The 22,709-nt window shown below is 59.4% G+C and overlaps 2 protein-coding genes and 2 long non-coding RNA genes across 5 annotated transcripts; 2 read left to right on the forward strand and 2 right to left on the reverse strand.

The window, feature by feature from the left end:
- Nucleotides 1-255: 255 nt before the first annotated feature.
- Nucleotides 256-3,030, forward strand: LOC143688377 (uncharacterized). 2 transcript variants are annotated; one of them, XR_013177975.1, is made up of 3 exons: nucleotides 256-525; nucleotides 739-909; nucleotides 1,469-3,030. It is a non-coding gene; the product is annotated as an uncharacterized LOC143688377 (long non-coding RNA). The 2 variants fall into 2 exon arrangements; XR_013177974.1 differs by having other exon boundaries at nucleotides 256-909.
- P4HB (prolyl 4-hydroxylase subunit beta) lies at nucleotides 2,321-12,955 on the reverse strand. The gene is made up of 11 exons (XM_077166217.1): nucleotides 12,712-12,955; nucleotides 11,729-11,935; nucleotides 9,964-10,097; nucleotides 9,704-9,841; nucleotides 6,026-6,130; nucleotides 5,712-5,837; nucleotides 5,226-5,426; nucleotides 4,685-4,805; nucleotides 4,375-4,556; nucleotides 4,049-4,135; nucleotides 2,321-3,301 (listed from the first exon to the last, which is right to left on the reverse strand). The coding sequence occupies exons 1-11, from the start codon at nucleotides 12,860-12,862 to the stop codon at nucleotides 3,221-3,223; spliced, it is 1,533 nt and encodes a 510-aa protein (XP_077022332.1). The 5' UTR covers nucleotides 12,863-12,955; the 3' UTR covers nucleotides 2,321-3,220.
- A 134-nt stretch (nucleotides 12,956-13,089) lies between these two features.
- On the forward strand, nucleotides 13,090-19,159 carry LOC143688376 (uncharacterized). The gene is made up of 3 exons (XR_013177973.1): nucleotides 13,090-13,309; nucleotides 14,680-14,858; nucleotides 15,079-19,159. It is a non-coding gene; the product is annotated as an uncharacterized LOC143688376 (long non-coding RNA).
- ARHGDIA (Rho GDP dissociation inhibitor alpha) lies at nucleotides 18,651-21,623 on the reverse strand. The gene is made up of 7 exons (XM_077166218.1): nucleotides 21,517-21,623; nucleotides 20,845-20,913; nucleotides 19,793-20,009; nucleotides 19,601-19,684; nucleotides 19,295-19,371; nucleotides 19,156-19,219; nucleotides 18,651-18,978 (listed from the first exon to the last, which is right to left on the reverse strand). Exons 3-7 carry the CDS (start codon nucleotides 19,980-19,982, stop codon nucleotides 18,779-18,781), a joined length of 615 nt encoding a protein of 204 aa, XP_077022333.1. The 5' UTR covers nucleotides 19,983-20,009; nucleotides 20,845-20,913; nucleotides 21,517-21,623; the 3' UTR covers nucleotides 18,651-18,778.
- Nucleotides 21,624-22,709: the final 1,086 nt, after the last annotated feature.

Consider the following 22,709-nt stretch of genomic DNA (forward strand, 5'->3'; position numbering starts at 1 on the left):
CAGAACCAGGAGGCCCGCGGGAGCTGCTGGCTACTTACTCGGCAACAACCCCAGTCTCCCCAGGCCACTCTGGATCCAACAAAATCAAATCCACATGCTTAGGAGGTGCCTCTGGGTGCACAGCCTCGTGCCTGCTGCTGGGGAAACAGTGTGGGCCGAGGACTCACCGCCCTGCCAGGTGGCTCAGTGCCCGGGCACACCCCCAGCTTGGCTGGCCGCGGGGGTCACCAGCTCTTCACAGCAGTGCTAGGGACGTGCTCTCAGGCCCAGGCAGGACCCCCACCAGGGGGTGGCTCCCTGGGTCCCAGCATCTGGGGCCTCAGCGGAAAGTGTTGTTCGGGCACAAATCCTGGTCCCTGGGAGGCTGCAGAGTTGCTTTGGACTTGTTTACCCGAAGTCGGAAACAGAAAGTTCTTTACTGTAGAGGGAAGACAGAACTTTCCTTTGACGTGACGATCGTCTTATGTTGTGGAAAGTTCTGCCTCCCTCCCGGCTCAGAGGATCGGATGAAGGAAGCTGGCTTGGGTAAGCTGCCACGCACACCTGGCCAGGAGCACTAGGCCTCTCTAGAGGCAGGGCTGGGACAAACCCACCAGGCCCAGCCTGCCTGGGGACCCCAAAAGGCCCACCCCCCCCCCCCCCGCCTCCAGTCCACTGGGATCAAGGGAGGATTTGGGCCCTGAGGTTTCTCTTTGGATCAGAGAAGGGACAGACTACCAAAGTCTCTGGCCTCAGCAGCTCCCCAAGAAGGTGCCATACTGGTTGCTGTGGAGGTGCCATACTGGTTGCTGTGGCAGGGGCGTGTGAGCAGCCGTCTTCTAGAACGTGGACTCGAGCTGAAGTGTCCCACTCCTGGGCTTTTCGCTGGGCACAGGCCACAGCAGCCAAGCCCACTGCAGTCGGAGGAAAGTGAGTGTGTGGTTTCACCAGCATCTTGGGGCTGACCTGGGGTTGCATGGCGAGATAGGAACATCCAACTTCCAGGTTCATAGACTGCAGTCAGCACTACCCTGAGGGTGACAGGAGATTCAGAGCCCACAGGCCTGTTAGAAAATTGGGTGCATCCCAAGGACCCCGAGTGGAAAGCACAGGCCTGGCAGCACCCGGTTTGGACTTTGGGCCTGTGGCTTCCTGACACCCATAGAGTTAAACAGCCAGAGATTTTCAAGTGGCTTCCCTTGCCCCCACCCCATCTACCCCTGCCCCGCCAGACAGGCTCTGCCACCCATCAGCTCCCTACTGCCCAACGGGTGCCCCGAGTGGCTGCATGTGGCTAGTGCACCCCAGCCCACTTCCAGGCATTCTCTGGCAGCCAGGGAGCCACCTGAGGAGCCACGGGGGCAGCCCCACCCATGAGGACCAACAGGCACCCTGAGGCAGGCAGAGGGGGCGTGGGCATGGGCAAGCAGCCCTTGGGGCTGGGACACCTTGGCAAGGCCGTGTCAAGCACCTGCTGTGTACCCTACAGGTGGGGTGGAGGCGTGGCCACACTCATAGGACCACTCTGCACCCCTGGCCTCCCTGGCAGACCCAGGTCCACTGAGGACAGTGCCCATGGCAGGTTTGATGGGCAGCTCCCCGCGTCGGCAATGCCTCTGGCCCCTCGCATGGGAGGGCTCCAGCATGGGGGTTCAGAGCTTGCAGGGACACACAAATCTTGGTAGTGTTTGAACACTTCCTACCCCGGGAAGCAGTTTATACCCAAAATGTGAAATTTGAGGGGACGCCTAAGGTCTCAGCCTAGGCTCCCCCAAAAGGTCCAGAATCATCCTTGATCTTCAGAGACCAACAGGCCACCCTGCCTTCCCTCTCCCGTGGCCCCCAGGGCCCACCCCTCCAGGGGGGCTGGTAGGAACCCAACTCATGGCCTGAGCTCAGAAATGCCAGCAGCCATGGGTTCCCAGGAATTCTACACTGTCCTCTTTATGCAAACCCTGTTCACAAGTCAGACGAGACCTACTCTCATGATGCCATCTTTGTGTGGAAATCTTGGAAACTGCTGGGCAAGGGGAGAGTGTCGTGGCCATTCCAATGACTTGCGGTGGGTGGGTCCCCATGCAGACCCAGTGGAGCAACTGAGCCAAGTCAGCTCAGCCAGGCCCCCAGGCCTCTCTGTTGAACCCAAGCATCAACTCTGCCTTGAGAAAGCTTTCACGAAGGGTTCACCCACCTGTGCATGTGGCACACGGCTGAGTTCTGAGCACACTTGATCCAACAGAGGCCTGTCTGAGTGATACCCGAACCCCACCCATCTCCTAGACCAAACCCCAGCTCAGTCCCACAAGCCAGAGAGAGAGAAAGCAGAGGCCACAACAGAGAGCACAATTTCAACTTTTATTTGGCCAATGTGTTCAGTTTCAATGTCATGGCAGGAAGGTCTGAAGGAAAGCCATTGTGGGGCTTGGCTCGGGTATCTAGGCCATCTTCTGGCCCACGAACCAACGTTCCATCCCATGTCCTGATCAGGCGGAGGCCACCTCACCCAGCATCCGTTCACAGCATACCCCCAGCCCAAGGTGCCCAGGAAGGACAGCGGGATGAGGAGCCCTTGCAGGAGGGGTGGGACACTGCTTCTGGCCTGTCTGGGGTCATGGACCCCAACCCCTGCCCTTCTCCCAGTGTGGTGGGGCCCACCCTTCATCGGAGAGCCGGAAGGCTCCACTGAACCAGAAAACATGAGGGCTGGGTTCAGTCACGCTAGCACTGCAGGAGGTGGGGGCCCACGTGCAGCCTGGCGTGTCCTCTCCCTACATAGGGGGCAGGAACTTACAAGAAAGCCCAGCCTGGGGGACACAAATACACTGACATAAAAAACGCTTACTCCCACGGGAGGAATTTTTAAAAGGCGACAGTATAAACCTCTCTGTAAGAAGGAAGGCGTTTCCAGCGTGAGGTTCCAAAACATTTTAGCGAGCGCCCTGGACAAAAACCATGTACAAAAATGTACATCACAATTGGAAAAAAAAAAGCAAAAGACAGTTCACCAAAATGGGCTGGTCAGGAAACAAATCCCTTCCCTAAATTTGAAAAGCGAAAGGGAGAGACAGATTTAGATTCCCACATCAGGACGAAGTGTTACGTTAGGAAGAAGTGTTACATAAGCGAAGTCCCTGGGTTTCCGATGGATGCCCCATCCACCTGGGGGTCCTGGGGGCCGGGGCATTGGCTGGGGTCTGCACCCGCTGGAGGCGTCATGTTAGAGGTCCCGTCTGGCTCCCTGTTACAGTTCATCTCTCATAGCTTTCTGATCATCATCCTCCTCCACATCAGGCTCTTCAGCTTCTTCGAGATCTTCCAGATCCTGAGAGACAGGGGCGAGGGGGGACGTCAGGGGCAAACAGCAGGCCTGGGCCAGCATAAGCCTGCCCAACATGCGTGTCCTGTGCCCCAGGGACCAGGCTGGCCATGGCCACTACTGTGAGCCCTTCATGCGTGGTGCACTGGGATCTTCCTGGGCAGGGGAGGCATGAGGGAGTTTCTCACCCCGAGACAGAAGGAAGGTGTAGTTTCCCTCCAGGGTGGGTGCCCAGTGGGCCTGAACGGCTACTGTGCCCCACCCACTGGGCACCCAAGAGCCCAAAGGAGTCTGTCCAATCTATCAGGGCCTCGACCTGCACAGCGCCTGGCACCGCAGGGCTGAGGCACAGAGCGCATGTGGGCAGCCATCCCACCTCCTGCTCCCCAGCAGCTGTCCCCTCTGCTCCACTCTACGGGGCTGCCCGAACAACCAACCTGCTGGCCCACACTTCCATGGGGCTGCAGGATCTGCTGTTAAGCTGCCTAATGTGCTCAAGTTTGAGGAAAGAAAACATTTTATTGCTTTAGAGAAATGATTTATAGCTGCCGAGCAAAACAAAGGCCTTGTGCCCCAGCTGGCCTGCCCTCTTTGCCTCCCACCCCACACTGTCCCCCATGGCGGACACATGCCACGTGGCAGGACCCCAGCTCCTGGAGGCAGGTCTAATGTTAGCTCTGGGCTGCCCTTGGAGGCTGAGGCCACGCTGGCTACAGCACCTTCCCCAGGCCCCGGCTCTCGCCAAGCACTCACATCATCGCCCCCTGCCCCGTCCTGCCCTCCACTCTCCAAGAACTTCTTGAACCCTTCTAGCGTCCGCTCTCCGTTATAATCAATGACCTGTGGAGACACAAAGGATGAGAAGCTTGAGGTGGCCTGGGTCCTGGAACCCCCCCACAGAGCGGCAGGGGCTTTCCGTACCCCTCCCCTGACTCAGGCAGGTGCCTCGTCTGACTCTGGGATGCCATGGGGGATGACAGGTGGCAACGAGTCACGGCCAGCCCACAATCATCCCAGCAGCCAAGATTTGGGATCCCAAGAAGGGTACCCTCAGCCCCCTGCCCTGCGCCTGCCCTCACCGTTCTGTCTGCTGTCGCAGGGAAGAACTTCAGCGTGGGGAAGCTGTGCACTTTGACCGCCTCCACCTCGTTGGCCGTCGAGTCCATCTTGGCAATGACGATGTTGTCATGGTCCCTGTACGTCTCCCCCAGCTTGTCCCAAATGGGAGCCAGCTGCTTGCAGTGCCCGCACCACGGGGCATCTGGAAAGAAGCTGCCCTGAGAGGCTGGACCAGGACCACCCAGCTGCCCGCACAGGGACAGCTCCTGCCTATACCCCACACACACCCCAACATTGAGCAAGCGCCACGGCTTGAGCGGCTGAACTCACAGAATTCCACAAAGACGTTCTTCTGCTCATCAAAAGCAACCTCTTCGAAGTTCCTCCCGACCAGCACCTTGACCGGCTGCTTGTCCCAGTCCTCGGGCAGCTCCTGGCTCATCAAGTGGGGCTGAGGGGCAGGCAAAGCCTCGTTGTGGGCACGCCCAGGCCCGGCCCCCAGAGAGCACTGCCTGCGGGTTCCCCGCCGAGCCTGGGGCTGAAGTCCAGGGCCCCCTCCAGTTGACCAGGGCCGCTCACAGACCCTCAGGGCAGATGGCATGCCTGACCCACAGCCTGACAAGTCCACCTCCCAGCCGCTGCCCTCGGTTTCTGTGTTAGCTGACACACATCCAGGTGGCCTCAGGGAGTCTCAGTGCCCTCCAAGGCCGTCTTCCAAGGATGGAGCTCGTCCCTTGTCTCGTGGGCTCTATCCCTAGGTTTTTACACTAATATTTCTAGATATGCTGGAAAAGGAAGCTGCAGAAAGTTGGGGGTCCGAAGAGCTCATGCTCTGCTAGAATGGACACCCCACCAGGTGTGGCTCCTTTACCTTGATTTTGCCCTCCAAGAAGCGGTTGCAGAACTCCGTGATCATCTCTGCCGTCAGCTCGTCCGACTCGGGCTTGTACTTGGTCATTTCCTCCTCCAATGTGATGAGGCGCACGGCTGGGCACTCTTCCTTCTTTAGGCCGAAGAATTCGAGGATCCTCTGGTTGTCAGTGTGGCCGCTGTCGATGAAGATGAACAGGATCTCGGGGGAGAAAAGGCACGGTAAGACAGGCACCGAGAATCAGGCTTGCCCAGGTCACACACCCTTTTCTGCCTCATGCCTCCCCTTTGAAGGAAACTTGTGCTGCTTACATGTGAATGGCTGATCCTTCAACTCAAGACTCCTATTGTCGGCCAGACCAGCTGGCAGCTCCCATCAGCCCCAACTCCAGAGGAAGCCTCAGCCCCCTCTACAGCCTAAAGCCCAAGGACAAGGTCCTCAGGTGGTACCCAGGCACTGCCTGCTGTGCCGCGGGAGGGGCCTCACCTTGCCCCTGAAGCTTTCGGCTGCCTTCTTGAAGTTGCTCAGTTTGCTGTCGTAGTCAGACACGCTCTTGGGCAGGAAGAGAAGGATGTGAGTCTTGATCTCACCTCCGAAGATCTTTGGGGCTGTCTGTGTTAAAGACACAAGGTATTCAGAACCGTGAACTACATGATCTGTGTAGGGTAAATCCCACTGGCCACCCCAAAGCCACCGACCACCTGGCTGACAATGGTGACAGGAATGGGCAGTCTTTTGCCCACCCTGAGGGTCCCTGGAGCCTGGACCACCCGCCCCTCCCCCACCCCGAGGCCCCCGACCTGCTCCGTGAACTCGATGACCAATGGTAGCTGGTTGTGCTTGATGAAGTTCAGCAAGTTCTCTTTGGTGACCTCCCCTTCAAAGTTGTTTCGACCTTCGTCAAACTGAGGGTGGAAAGAAGGGTCATGAGTGCGCCGCTGCAGCCTCAGCCCTTCCAGGCCCTGTCACTCTGCCACTGCCACCAGCACCAGGGGGCCCAGGCCCACCACACTTAGGCTGTGTGCTCCTGGCCTTGCATGCATGATGTCATCCCGGGTGTGAGCCACACAGAACGTGCTGTGGGCCACGGGGTCAGTGGGGAGAGCAGCACTGGGCTTCCCAGAGGTGGAGGCAGGAGCCCCCATGTGCCAGGGACGGCTGCTGCTCTCAAGCACCAAGTCTCCCAGGCGTGCTGACCATCCCAAGACAGCGGCTGGCCACCAACCTCACCTCCAAGGTTCTGAAACAGCAATTCTCAAAGGGTGGCCTGCACACCCCTGGCAGTCCCTGAGGCCCAATCAGGGGGCTGCAAGGTCAAAGCTACTTTCATGGAAAAACCAACGTCTGCGGGTGCACGGGTGGTTCAGTGGGAGAATGCGCACCTTCCATGCGGGAGACCCGGGTTCGATTCCAGACCGTGCACCCAAAAAACAAAACAAAACAAAACAAAACAAAATCAAGGTGCCATCTGCCTTCTCCACTCTCATCCTCTCACCAGGGAACACCGTGGTTTACAGAAGCTGTGGCGCTGGGACCGCCAGCAGACGGGGGGCAGAGGAGGGTCCAGCTGCCCTGGCAGGAGAGCTACTGATGAGACCAGCAGAAATCTACAGCAATGCTGCACGCGCCATGAAAATATTTTTGTTTGAGAAAAATCAGTTTTCATAAACACGTTATTTATGACATCACGTCACGGACCATTAGGGTAAAATCTCGGAGGCATCACTGCAGTCAAAGGGCAGATCCACGCCCGGAGCCCGAGGTCCTGGCCCGGGCAGCCCTGCAGTCCCTGCTCCTCACGGGGAAGCACAGGAACAATCCCCGGGACAGGAAGTGCGGCTGCCTGATGCGCTTAAGGCTTCTTAATGGAGACGAGCCTTACATCATTTCCTTAAAACTTCTCAGATGAGACTTGCAAAGATAAGGTATCTATCTTTTCTTGGGAGCCATTTTCCTTCACACTTCCCCTCAACGGGCCGGAGCTGTGGGCTGTCCCCCATGCAGAACGCCAGGTCTGCATCCTGCAGCACCCACGGCTAGATGCAACGGGACAGATGGTGCCCCTCAGTAGGCCGTGGTGGCTAGCTCACAGGCCTACTGTATCTCCCAGCACTGGCCAACGCGGGAGGAGACGAAGGGGCGGAAGGCGCTGCAGTCAGCAGGTGCTTTCAGAGCCCCTCTAGGAACTGGGCTGGGCCTGGGTCCCGGCCACTCTCCCCCAGGTGCGAGGCTGAGCCATGACTGGAGGACACGGAAACCAGACCCAGCTCCTGCAGAATGCTGCTCCCAGCTTCCCTCAAGCACTTGTGGAGACACCCCAAGGGCAGCTGCACACCTGTCTTCCGGCTGCAGTCTCTTCACCACAAGACGCTAGCGTCACAGTCTGCTCTGGTAAAAACCAAACAGGTAGCCTTGCTGGCTGGGGACAGCTGAGGAGGCCAGGCCCTGGCAGGGACCATGAACCCACCAGGCCAGGCAGGTTACCCAGGGCCTAAGAAGCTGGCGGAGCACAGCACCGCCCCCAGCTGCCACAGCCACCAAATTGGCACAGTCCACTCTTCACCCCCCAGCGTTAAAGAACAAGAGAAACAATGACGTAAACATCTAGATAAGAGAAGGTACAGGTCACTCAGCTCGCCAAGCCAATGATCGAATCTCTGCAACCCAGTGACCCAGAGCCCCATTTGGCGTCCCACTCAGGGAAGGGAGCCTGGCCGCCTGCTCCCACTCAGGAAGCATCCAGACCAACCGGGCTACCCGTGATGGTCCCTGGGCAGACAGGCAGACCCAGCCTCCTTTGAGGAATTCGGTTTAACAGCCCTAAGGAGGACGAATGCAGGGCTGGGCTGGGCTGGGGTGGCAGGACAAGCAGGACCAAGGGGAGTTGGGAGTACAGGCCCGGGTGCCCCTGCTGACCCCCAGCACACCTAATCAGGAAGCAAAGTCCACAGTCTCTGCTGGGAACCAATGCTCAGGGCTGCCAGGCCACAGGGTGTTAGGACCCCGGTCAGGGAAGTGGGCATGTCTGTACTGCCCCTGGATGGTTCCAGGCCCCAGAGGGACCTGCCGGGCTGGGGCCCAGGAAAGGGGCCTGCGGACGTCATCCAAACAGGTCCTCTACCGTGAATACGACTCTCTACAGGCCAGACTGAAGAAACAACTGTCACTCTAACTTTCAAGTCATCAACTGGGCTCTAAAACTGCCACTCGAGGTTCTGCGGGCAATGGGAGAGCACCATGTAGACTCAGCCGCTGGAAGCACGTCTCAGCAGGCCTCGGAGATGCCGTGGAGGAAAGTCAGACTCTCAGGACGTAGGACTTCCTCTTTAGTTCTCCAGAGAGCCCTTGTTTCACTCCACTTTATTCAACACTTACAACTTTTTTCTAATCAGGTGACAAAGTTTCTCCGGCAGCTCTTGGCAGCTCCATAGCTGTCTCCAGATCTTCGAAGGAAAGGGCCAAGGAAAGTGTAAACAATGAGGAAAAGAGCCGGCAGCCCCAGCATGGCCCAGGCAGCTTAAGGCTTCCAGAAGCACTTCCAGAAACTGTTTCTGTGCCCAGGGGCACCTGGCAAAGCGCAAGGCTCAGAGCAGTCGCCACAGAAAGCTAATCCTGTCCACTTGTTCCACACATGACGTCCCTATGAGAAACAACCCCTGACCTTCGAATGCAGAGGCCAACACCGTTTCCAGACACTACACCTCCTTCCCAGCCACGTGGCTTACCAGCCTGCTCCCAGCCTCAAATCCTCCCAGAAGCCCTATTCCCCACCCCTCCAGGAGACATCCCTCCTGCCCCTTTCTCGCTGGGTCCTGTTACAGAACTTCGTCTCCTTTCCCACTGTACAGCAAGCTGTTTAAATGGCACCAGCGTACTGCCACCACACGGAGGTTCAGCTATGTCTCAAGAGATTGGGGGCTCAGCCACATCCCACCTCACCTCCTGATGACTAAGACAAGAGACAGATGGATAGACAGTCCCCTGTTGGTGCAGTGCACCGACACGACTCCTGCCCCATCTTGGAGACAAGCAGTTCAGAGACACGCGGTTTAGCACCCCACAGTGGCCCCACAGCAAAGGGGAAGGACAAGCCTCATCAGTAGTTTCCATCAGGACCTCCAGGGTCTAGGGAGGCCCTTGGGGACCGGAGACATACAGAGGAGGGCTCTGCCACCAGGGTGGGGACGGCAACCCAGGGGCTCACACTCAAATGCAGCTTCACTGGTGTCCTCTACAAAAACCACACCCCGGCTGACTTGGGAGACAGCAGAGGGCTCAGAGCCAAAAGGTCTGAAGGCTACTGCAAGTGGGTCCTGCAGTCTGACGTTGCAAAAATGGACCCTTGATAACGAACAATTTCCTCCGGGTCAACGAGCAGGCCATAAAGCCACGGGCTCCAGGGACAAGGGTCCCCTCAGCAGTCAGGCAGGCAACGCCACCCAGAGGGCCCATGGCCACGCTGCCCACAGGCGACTCACCTTCTTAAAGAGGACAACCCCATCTGTGTCAAGCTGGTATTTGGAGAACACGTCACTGTTGGAAGTGATTCCAAATGGTATGTCATCGATGGACTCTGCTGCCAGCAAGAACTGCTTGGCAAAGTCTGACTCCACATCCTGGAAGGGGAGGGAACACCAGAGGTGGCCACTCTGCCCGATGTGGAGGACCGACCCTGCGCCCGGAGAGTCAGGGACATGAGCCGCACAGATAGGACAGGAGTGAGGTTCTGGGTCTCTACCTTGAAGAAGCCGATGATGGCCACCTCGCTGGACTCCACCAGGGACTCTGCGGCCGCCTCGTCGGACAGGACCGTGGCAGCGGGACCCGTGCGCTTCTTCAGCCAGTTCACGATGTCATCGGCTTCTCGGCCAGCTGCACCCCAACAGACGGAGATGCCCTGCTGAGGCCAGGGCTGCTGCCACTCCTGGGGGCCGCCACCCGCCCCAGCCACACTTGAGCTTGTGCCTAATGGGTGCCCACAAAATCCCACAGTATCTTCTCTACCCACCCTCTACATTTGTTTCTAAAGAGTTCTTCAATATATGAGAAAGTTTGTGTTGGAAGGAGAGGAAGAGAGTTTACATCCCTGGATGATAGGATTACAGATTTTTTTTTTTCTTGAATCCCTCCACATTTTCTGAATTTCCCTCAACATTTAAATTCACAAACACACACACACAAGTTTTCCTTCTCGGCCACAGATCACACAACGCACCTAGGATTCATTTTAATTTGAGAGACATGGAACAGCAAAACAGGCTCATGAGAATGTCGACCTTGACACCAGTGTCCCCACCTGTGAAAACTGGCTGTGGTTCCCAAGCCCTGGATGGAGCCCAGGAGGGTCAGGTGCTGTCCATGGCTGTCCTGCCCACCTCCTCCCAGACTGCTAAGAGTTAAAGAGCAATCATACATGCTCACATGCCACCAAGAACAGATAAAAACAGGGAAGCGCCCGACTCAAGAGCTCTCACCCCCCCACCCCCCACCCCCGGAGCGTTTGACTACCTGGTACAACTTGGGGAAAGGCTGCCGAGTCTGAGATTTAAAAGGATTCCGCCCAATGGTAACGAAAAGATGAGTCACCAGTTATAAGTGGACTTAAGAGTAGTTGCCTCACCTACAAAACCCAAGTATCAGTAACAGGATCATGACAACTTAGGACAAAGTACTTCCTGTTCGAAAAACAAACATCAGTACAAACAGGCACAATAAAATCAGGATAACTGGGTGGCCCAGAGCTGGCATAAAGATATCAGTATAACAAGACAGGTCTGTTCCAGGGATGGCCTGGCTACAGTGGAGGGAGCTAGCCACAGGCCACACCCACACAGGGCCAACAAAGGTGTCACTGATTCTCTTTCAACGCCACCGGCACCAGCTTGGCTAAAAGAGCCACCATGCTTCCCTCCCAGCCTCCTCAGAAGCAGTGTCAAAGGCTGCCGGGTACGGCCGAACCCTTGTACTCCAGTCTGAAGGAGTGGGGTTTGAGTTTGAGATCTGCCACTGACAGCTGTACAGGAACAAGGAGAGACTTAACGATGCCAAGCCTTGGCTCCATCCCCTACAGAATGCCTTTTTTCTAGGAGAGGATTCAACAAGAAGGAATGCATGTGCCCGGTAGTGTCTGGCACACTATAAGCACCGGAGCCCCATGTGTTTAGGTTAGGTGGGCATCAGCTCCCTCTCCCTGCTGGGGGGCAGCCCTCCCTCTCCCTGCTGGGGGGCAGCCCTCCCTCTCCCTTCAGACCAGCCTATGCCAGAGGCCTCACCTTCCCTACCCAGGATGTTGCCTCAGATCACACAACACACCTTCCACCCAAGAGAAAACTTTCCTCACAAAAGGAGAACCCAGATTGAAATGCATTCCCTTCTTTGTCTCTTCAATTTTGCCTTCCCCCTCTCAACCACGTTAACTGGTTGAATTTTCAGTTAAATCTCTTCCAAGGTCTGCAGGCAAGCTCCTCTCTAGAGGTGACTGAGTGGTAGTGCCACATTCCTACCTGTGTATTCTTTGGGGGAAGTCGTATCTCCATTCTTAAAAAACTTGATCGTGGGGTAGCCGCGCACGCCATACTGCTGGGCCAGATCAGACTCTTCAGTGGCATCTACCTTTGCGAGTCTGATCTCAGATCCTTCTGCCTTCAGTTTTCCGGCTGCTTTGGCATATTCAGGGGCCAGAGCTTTGCAGTGACCACACCAAGGGGCATCTGAAGAAGGAAATCAGAGGCTGGAAAGGAGTGCTTGATCCACTCCTTCAAGGCTTTCCTTTCCTTCTCCTTAGGCACCTCCCTTCATAAACACCTTATCCACTCACCAAGATAACCCCCAGTGCTGAGCTGATATCCCAAGGGCTCTTGGGCAATATTATCAGAACAGAGGCCATGAGTGACAAACCAGCACCAGCCCCCACTTTGCTCTGTCACCTTCGGCCCAGGAAGGTTAATTCTTTAACATATTTCTGGAATTTCCCTTTAAGAACCCAGAGGAAAGTTAAGAAAGTTGGAGCCACCGTTGTATTACCTGGTGGGAACCAGGTTATGTCTGGAGACTTGGGTTTAAATGGGTTTTCAGGGTAGGAACAGGACCATCTGCTGATGAGCTAACAGCTGTGCTAACCCACATAGTTACAGCACAACTGAGAGATAAATCCAAGCTAGTGTCAGGATCTCCTTCGCCACCCTACTGGAGAGACAGTCACCCCAAGTTACGGGTGGGGAGGCGCGGGGCCGGCCCACCCCGCTTCCCCTGCGAGCAAGAGGGTTCCAGCCATGTGGAAGTCAGGCACAAAGACACCTCGCTGGCTCCGGGCCCGGCGGTGACTGTGGGAGCCCCGGGCGGCGCCGCTTCCATTTTAGGCCGGAAGGATGCCCCGTGCGCGCCGGGGTGGGCGCCCACGTCCGAGCCCGAGGATTGGCCATTCGCTGCCCCGCGGGCCCCGGACGCCCACCCAGCCTCGCAGGAGCCCGGGGGGCCGGGCACTCACAGAACTCCACCAGCAGGTACTTGTGGGCCGCCAGCGCCTCCTCGAAGTTGTCCTTCTTCAGCACCAGGACGTGATCCTCCTCCTCCGGGGCATCGGCGCGGACCCTGGCCGCCAAGGCCAGGGCGAAGCAGAGCAGAGCGCGGCTCAGCATGGCGGGGCGGATCGGTGAGCGCCGCCGGGACAAACGAGGGGACCAGAGCGCGCGCTGGCCCGGGCCTCGTCTTTATAAATGCTGGGCCGAGGGCGCGCCCGCCGCTCCCCCGCCCGCCGCTCCCCGGGCCGCGACGCGCAAGCGTGCTCGCAGTCCCACTTCCGATTGGCCGGCGACGGCCGGGGTCCGCCCCCGCCGCGCGCGGATTGGATGCCCACACTAGCGCCCGGACCTGGGTAGGGAATCGCTTCGGAGGCCGCGCTCGCCCTCTCCCGGGATTGGCCACAGAGCTCGCGCTCGGACTCTCATCCAGCTTCTTAGTGGCTCATAGCAGAGAACGTTCTCTGCTGCGACTTCTGATCGGTCGCTTTTACCCACACCGTCCGGCAGTGTGGAATGGGGGCTCCTTTCGGCGCCCGGTTTCTGCGGCTCCTGATTGGCCAAACGGTGCGCGCACTCGGGGAGGTTCTCCGTCGAACGTGGCATGGGCGGGGATCCCAGCCGAGGGGCGGGGCTGCGCCTGCGCCTCCGAAACACCTCGTGTTGCATTCTGACTGGACCGCGTAGCCGTAACTGGCACCGCCCCCCCGGCCCTTGGGCCGGAAGCTGGTGTGAAGCAACTTCCGGCGAGCGTGCGGGTCGTGCGGCGCGGGTCGGGTCCGCGGCTTCTCCGCCCTTTCCTTACGTCTCGCCGACCCGTGGCTCCGTTCGCCCCGTGGGCCTCTGCGGGGCACCCACCGCGGCGTCTCTACACTCGGGCCTGGAGCCTTCCCGCGGTGTCCCGAGGCGGTAGCTAGGTCGAGGGGCTTCGGTGGGAAGGCTCGGAGCATATCCAGGGCTTCGCGGTGACTCGGTGGCCCCGGAGCCCTACAGCAGGAGCCGCCCCGAGGGCCTCGCCTCCGGGAAGGCCCGCTGTCCTCTTGCGTTTCCCCCCCTTGCCAAATCGCAGGCAGCTTTCCTTCTCGGAGGTTCCGGGTGCTCTGGAAGCAGCCCCCAAAGGCTTCCCAGCCCCTCCACGGCTGTGGGGTGCTCGCACGTGGGAGCTGGCTCTTCCCCAGACCTCCGCTGCCCAGCGTGGAGGTCTCGCCAGCTGTCATCCGAGGCACCTGCGCCCTTGCCAACTTGGCGAGTCCACCTGACAGGTGCCCTTAGTGTAAAACACGCCAGGTGTCAGAGTGAGGACGCGTGAAAGTACATAAAATAGCTCCTAAGTGTTGTACATTGATTGCACGTCGAAGTGGTAGTTTTTGTGTACATTGGGTCAAATTATATTAAAATTAATTTCATTTGTTTTTTTTGCTTGTTTTACTGTGACTACTAGGAAAGTTTAAAAGCTATACGTGGCTTGCCTTATTTCTATTGGCCTGTGGTTACCCCCCTCTGCCTCAGTGCTCAAAGCTTTCCTACTCTGCACTACCCCTTCTCCAACAACCCATCTTCTCCAGGGACCCTCCTTTATTCCTGCTCACTTTCTCTCCTCGGTCGTGAAACCCCAGGGCCAATGATCCTAAGGCTCACCACCAATGTAAAAGGTACACACTCCCACGTTAAAGGTGGACATTGTAATGAAGTCCTGATTTCAGAAATGGTGCTTTGGAGATTTGCATTTGTTGACTTGTTCCTGAAAGCGTCTTCTCAGCTTTGCCATAGAGATTTCCTTTAACTAGGCTGTATTCCTTTAGGTCAAGACCAGATCCCCTTGTCTTCTTGCCCCTGCCCAGAGCCAGTGGAGCTAGGGTCAATCAGAGGCGACTACTGCATCTGCTGGGGGGTCCTGCCTCGGTCGATGGGTGAACATGTGGCCTTGGGGCTTTCAGCAGGGCCCTGCCCAAGGGTTCACGGATGCCCAGCAGCTCTACACAGCTCATGAGCCAGCTCCTCAGGGTTGCTTCACCCCTGCTGCTCTATCTCAACGTTTCTGTGATGACCACAATGCGGTTTTACAAGCCACAGTTCCAGGCCCAAGACAAAGGAAGTTTGTTTGCGCCACCTCTAGGTATGTCTCAGTTGTAACACCAGCTAGGGGTGGGGTGGGCTTAAAACGACAGAAACGTGCTGTCTCATGGTTTTGGAGGCCAGACATCTGAAAGCAAGATTTCAGCAGGGTCATGCAGGGAAGAATCTGTTCCATTCCTCTCTCGTGGCTTCTGGCAGTGGGCGGCAAACCCTTGGTGTTCTTGCCTCGTTCCTGACTCCGTCTCTGGTCTCTCCCCCAGGTCTGTCTGAGCCTTCTCTGCTACAAGGACGCCAGTTTGTTGGGTGAAGGGCCCGTCTGACCTGCTGTAACTTCCCTAATCTGTCTATAACGATTCTATTTCCAAATAAGGTCGTATTCTGAGGTCCTGGGAAGTGGTTCAATTTATCTTTTTGAGGGACACATTTCAACGCGTAGGAAAGTGTAAGAGGTGCTACGAGGGCAGTTTTGATGCCAAAATATCGGGGCTTGTATTTTGTAGGCCCCAATATTTTGGGGAGAGTGGAGGAACTGGAGACCCCATGACTCCTGGTGATGGCGTGAAGGCTGCCCAACCACAGAATGTAAGGTGCAAAGGATGAATGTTCACAAAAGGTGAGAACACTGGGCCTGAGGTGGGCGCACTCGAGATGCATGGATCCAAGGATGCATGTGGGTGGCCGAAGATGAGGACAGTGCAGACACCCCTCCATGGAGCTGGGGGCAGAGCAGATGCTCTGCAGGGGCCTGTGCTTGTGCCTTCTCCCGGAGACCCAGTGCCCCCAGCACTCTGGCAGGATGCCCTCCTGCCCGTCTAGAACCTGCCTTCCATAGCAAACCTCGGCCATCTGGAGGGAGGCCTGGTTTGGGGTGCACCCAAGAGTTGGGTGAGGAAGGGAGGTGAGGTTGGGAGGCCATTCAGCTCCCCAGGGGCCTTACAGTCCTGCGAAGAGGTCGGGTTCCTCTTGGAGCTACCTAGGGAGAAACGGAGGCCTCTTTAACCCTCAGGCTGGGCCGTGAGGCCGCAGGGGCCTCCTGTGATGCTGAGGACCTGTACACCTGGCCCTGTGGACCTGTCCCCAGCTGACTTGGAACGCTCTCCAGGGTGGTCAGTCCTGGTGGGACAATGAGGCTAATGGTCCCGTCACCACCTGAGTGCAGAATGAAACGAGGCCCACTTAGCCTGCAATCTGGTCGGGGTGGAAGCCCAAGACCCAGCTCCCGACCAGGTCCCCACAGTCCCTCAGCTGTCAGCCCTGCCATGCTAGGGCTGACCAGTCCCATCAAGCGTCCAGTGCAGGCAGGCTGAGGAGGCCGGCACTGGCACGCATGGAGCTGATGTGGGGGCCTGGGGCCATGCCACCCAAACAGATCTGGCTGGGGACCAGAAATCTGGGTTAGACTTGGGACCTGAGAGACATGTCACATGCCTTTTCCAGGAGCCACCTCATGCCCCCTCGCCAGGGAGGGGCCAGAACAAAGTCCTGGCTGTGGGCAGCATGCCAGGACAACAGGGCACACAAGGTCTGAGTTCACACGGCTGGCAGTCACCAGAGAAACCTGAGAGCTGACGGTCAGCCCTGCACCGTAGCTCCAGAGGGTCTTGCTTTGAACACAGTTGCTGCCCATGGTGATGTGGGACTGCTGGGGTCTCAGTTTGCCTGAGGGGGAACTCGGTGCTGAGCCACCTCTCCCAGGCCACACCTGGGAGACCAGGGCAGGAGCAGACGTTTCAGCCCCATGGAATCGCTCTGTGCAGGCTCCACCGCCCCCAACCCCAGGATAAGGGGTGGCCCACGTGAGTGCGACTGAGGCCAGGGCTCTAGGAGAGGAAGTTTCCCTCCAGCTGTAGCAGCTGCCCCCGCCCAAGACCACCCCTTTCCTGAAGGGCTCAGACCAGAGGGGCAGGGAAGAGCGTCTGCATCAGCTCTGCCTTCGGGAGGGGCCGCTCCCTGGCCCAGCACAGCCCTGGCCTGCCAGTTCTCAGGCACCCTGGGTGTGGCTTGGTTCCAGGCTCCCTGCAGTCCCCTCTGCACCCCAGTGCCACGTGAGGGTCCTGCTCACCAAACTGATGCCTCACCAAACCTGGCTCACCTCTGGTTCAGCTGTCCAATGAGCCCATATGCTGGAACCCATCTGGTCTTTCAAGAGTCTCTCGGGAGCCACCAACTTCCTCTGGGAAGCTGAGCTCGCGTTGCCAGGCAGGAGAAATGGAGAGGTTTACCTGCCCTCGCCCAGGTTGTCTACTGCTGGGGAAATGTGCTCTGGGTTTCTGGTTCTTATGGGGATCTGTTAATTCCATTTGTTCCCACTTAGGGCACCTGGCCCAGTTCCCCACCTGGGATTTACACTCGGGGATCAGCAAGTGAGGACCTGTCTTCCCTCTAAGAGTGGCTGGTGCTGTGCTGTGGTTCATTGGCACACAAGGATCAGGGACAGGTGGGTTGGTGGCACAGGTTCTGAAACCTGACCAGGAAGGAGCCTTATCATGGGCTGAACAGGTGCTGGGCACTCCAGACGGGACCCAGCCTGGGCAGCCTGTTCAAGAATTGTTCCCATGGGCCTCCTCATGGCTTGTGAAAGCAGTAGCTGTGCAATTCCAACACAGCGACCCTTGGGCTTGAGTGTGGCGTCTGGTAGAACTTTCTGGGAATTAGGCCACCACCCTCAGTTAGTGAGACACCTTCTTGCCCACAAGTGGCAGGTGGGCCAGATAGGGCATGCACCAATGGTTGTACCACGTGGCAGGCCAGGTTCCAGGGGCTGCCCACCCATCCCCTCGGGGCCCCTTGCCCTCCTCCCGTGCAGCCTGTAGCTGCTTCCCCTTCCCTGGCCTGGGAGACGCACAATAACAGACAGGCCTGGCTCCTTCGGGGAGTTTATTTCCCGGCCAGCAAAGGAGAGAGAAGCAGGGACAGGCTCTTTCCTGCCCATTTCTGAGGCACAAGGGCCTGGCAGACACAACAGGGGACAGGAGGCAGATGGGGCAGAGGCGTAGGAGAGAGCTCCAGCATGGTGTGCACTTGGTCCCAGTCTGTCACAGCTGGGCCCGTGGAGGGGGGGCTCCACAGCGTGGAGGCCCCCGAGGCCAGACGGGACCCAATGGACAGCACAAGTGGAGGCAATAAATACTGACAGGCTCAGCCCGCCTTGCCCTCCCAGGGCTCGGCTCTGTGGCAGTGGGTTGAGCAGCTGCTGCAGGGGGGGAGGGGGGCACCCCAGCCCCTCCTCCCCCCAAGATGGGACTAGAGGCAACTGGAGTTTTGGCAATCTGGCTTCCCTAAGCCAACCACCCCCTCCCTGCGCTAGAACTGGGGAGGGGCTGGGCCTGGGCCTGGCAGGGAGTAGTAGCAGCACCCCCACACCTCGCGTCACGGAATGGGGTTGGGGAACATGGGGGAACCACATGCTCATGCAGACTCGGGGCATTAGAGGTTAGAGGCGGCCCCCGCAGCACACGCTCCACATGTTAAGGCATCATGGTTAGACGGTAACTGAGGGCGATGGTTGGAATGCCCAGGTCCCAACGGCCACGCAGCGGGGAGCCAGAGGCCCACAGCAGGCACCCCGCCTCCGTGGGGCGGGAGGAGGCGCCTGGGGCAACCAGGAGGCTCAGGAAATGTAGGTGCCTGGAGAAGAAACCTGACCCCACGCTCCACGCCAGGGCCTTGGGCTTGAAGGGTGGAAGGGGTCCAGAGGGACACAGAACGGGAGGAGGCACCTCCCTCAGAACACAGGCAGAAGCAGCAACGTGACACTTGACCACCATGAGGTGGGGGGGAGGGCCTGCGGGCTGGGGAGGGGTGCAGGGAGGGTTGGGAGAGCTCGGCCGGGAGGCAGATGGGGCAAGGGCAGGCGGCAAAGGGGTGGCCCTGTCAGCACTTTGGTCTGGGGATGGGGACAGGGAGGATAGAGAGGGATGGGGTATGTCTGTCCGTCCCTGCCGCCTCCCAGGCCTGGCCTCAGTCCTTCCATTCCTTTTTGATGGTGAGGTTCCACTCCCAGGACAGGTGGTCAGTCTTGTCGTCGTCTGTGAAGCGCGACTTGATGTTGTAGCTGCCCCGGGCCAGCATGCCCTTCGGTGCCTCCTCCATAGGCGTCAGGAACTCGTACTCCTCTGCCCGGGGCCCGTAGCTGCCCACCATGTAGTCAGTCTTGTCAACTGTGGCCGAGGGGGAGGACAGCAGTGAGCATGGGGACGGGAAGGCACATCCACAGGGACACACACGCACAGCCCTGCCTCTCACTCCTGCGGGTCCCAGAGCCGTCAGGCACCTGTACCCACTCCCTGCAGGGCCAATCACCTCCCAGGCAGCCGGGGCCCACTGCCCACACTCACTCTTGACCCCTTTCCTGTACGTGTACTGGATGTATTTCATGCCGGACACAATCTCCCTGTTCACCTGCAAGGATGCCGGTAGAGGGTCAGGGGGCTTCTCCAGGCCTCACCCCCTGAGGTCCCCCGGCCCCTGCCTTACCTGGAAAGAAATTTTTATTTGGTATTCCACCCCCTCCTTAAGCACAAAAGACGCTTTCTTGAAACTCTCCAGGTCACCTAGACAAAAGGAGAACACGCATCAGCAAAAAGTTCAGAGCAGGATAGCTCCCCGCTGCCTGTTAGACCTGGGACCCACCACCACCCGGCCCATGCAGGGCCCCCTGCAACCGGCAGTATCCTGGCTCACAAAGCCAAGGCTCAGCCCGCCGGGCTGCACCTGCTCAGCTTCCCAGCAGGGGGCAGCAGGCCCTAGGGATAGCAGCACGGCAGCAGGCAGCACCCTCACCTGTCAGGTCAAGCTCCAGGGGGCCCGGGGCAGTGCCGCACACCAGGGTCAGGCGGGTCACGACAACGTTGGGGACGTTGGGGTCTAGGAGAAAGACAGGTAGTCAGAACTCCACCCCTCTGCACAGAGGTGGGGTGCAGTGTGGGAATATGGGGTGACAGGTGTCCCTGGAGGGGGCCGCAGGGGCCTCACCAGCAGACACGGCCACGCGGCCTAGGAGGGCCTCCTTGTACTTGCGGAGGCTCTCATCATCCTTATCCAGCTCCTGGATCTCCTGGATGCTCTTCTGCGCGGGGGGTTTGTAGTTGACCGAGTGCTCATCCTCCTCATTCTCGGCTGCAATCTGTGCCAGCTGCTCGGCCGTGGGCTCCTGCTCGGCCATGCTCACCACGAGCCGGGTCGGGGACACCTGGGGCACAGTACTGGGCTGTGGCAGCCTGGACTTCTGATATAGCTGTTTGCTAGTCTGTCAAACTGGGGCCACCTCCAGCCCTTGCTGCAGGCCAGGCTGCCAGCTCGGCTAGCACTGTGCTGAAGAGGGCCATCGGCAGAGCTGGCCTCGCCACACAGGGCCCCGAGGGGGCCTCCCTCTGCAGCTGAGCTTTCCAGTCACCAGAGGAACAGCCTGAGACACGGGGGCACCCCCTTGCCCTGCTTGTCTCAGGCAGCTCTGCTGGGTGGTCCAGAGCCCACCCCAATTCGTGACACCTGGACTCCATGGGCATCCTCTGGCATCAAGAGACAGCAGGACACAGGTCACACCCTACTTCATCCCACTGCCATGGATACCACATGACCCAGGCCAGGCTGGTCTCCCAGCCCCACAGCCCTCCTGTGCAGCACAGGGGGCTCTAGGTGGGCCCCGGACCCCACGACTGGTAGGCCTCGAGCTAAATCATCTCCCACGCCAGCCAAGCCCCTGGCCCTGTTGCTGCTTCACACATGCCAAGTGATACCCCCACCCCCACAGGTCACTGAACTAGGTCTTCCTGGCAACGGATGCTGTCCCTCCCCCAGCCGCAGCCAGAGACAAAGCTCCAGCCCTGCAGGGGTCTCAGGGGAGTGGGGGCCCCGGGCTTCTGCCAAGGCCCTCTCCATTTGTGAGAGTCTGTGACCAAGGCCTGAGAAACCGCGGGGACCACTCAGACCTCTCAGGACCCAGGAAGTCCGGGGCAGCGTACTCCCTGCTAGGATACCGCTACCACCGTTGAGGAACCCAGCAGTTCTCTCTATAACCCACTCACTCGATCCTTCCGGTCAGTGGGAGCCACGAGATCTCGGCGCACTCGGGAGGCGACAAGCCCGGAGCAGACCTGCCAACATTAAGGATTCAGTGTCATGGGGCCGCGAGCTGCCGCCTGCCGGGGGTGGCCCAAGCCCTTCCCAGGCCTCCTGCTCGCCCGCTGGAGCAGCGTAGCCGCAGGGCACCCTCGGCCCCAGGGGCACGATCTTCCGCGCAGAGCGCAGCAATCCCGACCGGGCGCGGTCGGGCGCGGCCGGGCGGGGCACGGAGGCCCGAGGAGAGGGGCTCGGGACACCGCCCCAGGCCGCGGGATCGCTAGCGAGAAGCACAGGGGAACCACGACCCCGGCCGGGCGCCCACGCGCGCTCCGTTCCCAGGGGAGGGGCGCGCCCTAGGCCCCGCCCGGCCCAGCTAGGAGCTGCAGACGTGCCGCCCAAAGAAGGGCCTCGCCGCCCCCTTTCCTCACGTGGCGGCTGCCCGCACCCCGCGAGCCCCAGCCCCGCCGGCCCTGCGCGCCCCGCGCCCGCCTGGACCCCGGGGCGGCCGCCGTGGGGCGGGGCGCGGGGGCGGCGAGAACAAAGGCGGTCCCGCCCCGCCCGCCGCCACCGCCCGCGGCACCGCCCCTGACTCCCGGGCCCCCTCGTCCCCGCGCCCCGCGCCGGCGGGCACCCACCGGAGGCTTCGATCGCGGGCGCTCGCGTTCCCTCCGCACCGAATGACGAACGTCGCCGCCGCCCCACCCGCGCCCGCGGTCACTTCCGGGGTCACGCGACTTCCGCTCCGGCCGGGCGGGGTCGACGAGGGCGCATGCGCGGGCGGCAGGGGCGCGCGCCGCCATCTTGAGGGCCGCGAGTACGCGCGGCGGGGAGGCCTCGGTACCCCAAAAGGCCGTAGGCCGGCGTTGCGCGTGGGAGGGGCGCTCGGTTGCCGGCAGCTGGACCGCCCCCTACCGCCGCCTGTGCCTTTTCCTCCGGGCCCGGAAGCTGCGGGCCGGCTCCTGCCCAGGCCCTGGGCCTAGCGTGCTCTTCGCCAGCGCCGCGGGCCGTCCTGCTGTCTCCCTCCCCTGGACCCCCGGGAACCCTGCCGCCCGCCGACCCGCCCGGTACAAGCCCCACGCTCTCACCTCGGCCCTCGGCAGAATCGCAATCAAACAGTGCCTTGAAACGGGAGATGTCGCCCTGCGTACGGTACTACAGTAGGCCATCCCTCAAGCACCCAGGACGGACCAGAGCGTTCTTTGCTGGCTGTCCGGCCGCGGGTAGCAGGGCCACGGCCTGGCTCTGGACAGGCCACCCTCCCCGGGCTCGGGCAGACGCCGGCACAGCACACGCACACCTGTGTTGTCCCGCCTCGGAAACTCAGCACCCGAGAGCAGTCTCTGCGAGAGTGCTGGACAGATACTGACCTTGGTTGCTTTTGGAACGTTTGTGATTATTGAGGACTATCTTGGGATCTTCTGGGCTAAGAGTTGGCAGCGCAGGGAGTTTAGCCGGGCCAAAAGCAAGGCTTCCTTTCTTTTGGATGGTGAAGTTGCTTTTGAGGTTTCCCCGCTGCTGCCGTAGAGGCTGAATGTTCCAGTGGAGCTGGTACTCCTGTTTGAGTCATTAGTTGCTTGAGGAAGTCCGCTGCCTGGTAACCCAAATGCTTGCACACACACAAGCACACACACACACACACACACACACACACACCTCTAGGATAGAACATTTCCTAATACACTTTATTAGTGACAGATTGCTGGATGAAAAACTGCCCTGAAAGTTAGAATCTTACAACCACCGTTTATTATCTGGCTTGAGGTTGGAGCAGCTGAGCTGGGGGGTCCTTGGCTAAGGGTCTCCCTGGAAGCTGTGGTCTCCGAGGAGC

The sequence above is a fragment of the Tamandua tetradactyla genome, chromosome 6 (assembly GCF_023851605.1).
Source record: "Tamandua tetradactyla isolate mTamTet1 chromosome 6, mTamTet1.pri, whole genome shotgun sequence".
Classification (NCBI taxonomy): domain Eukaryota; kingdom Metazoa; phylum Chordata; class Mammalia; order Pilosa; family Myrmecophagidae; genus Tamandua; species Tamandua tetradactyla.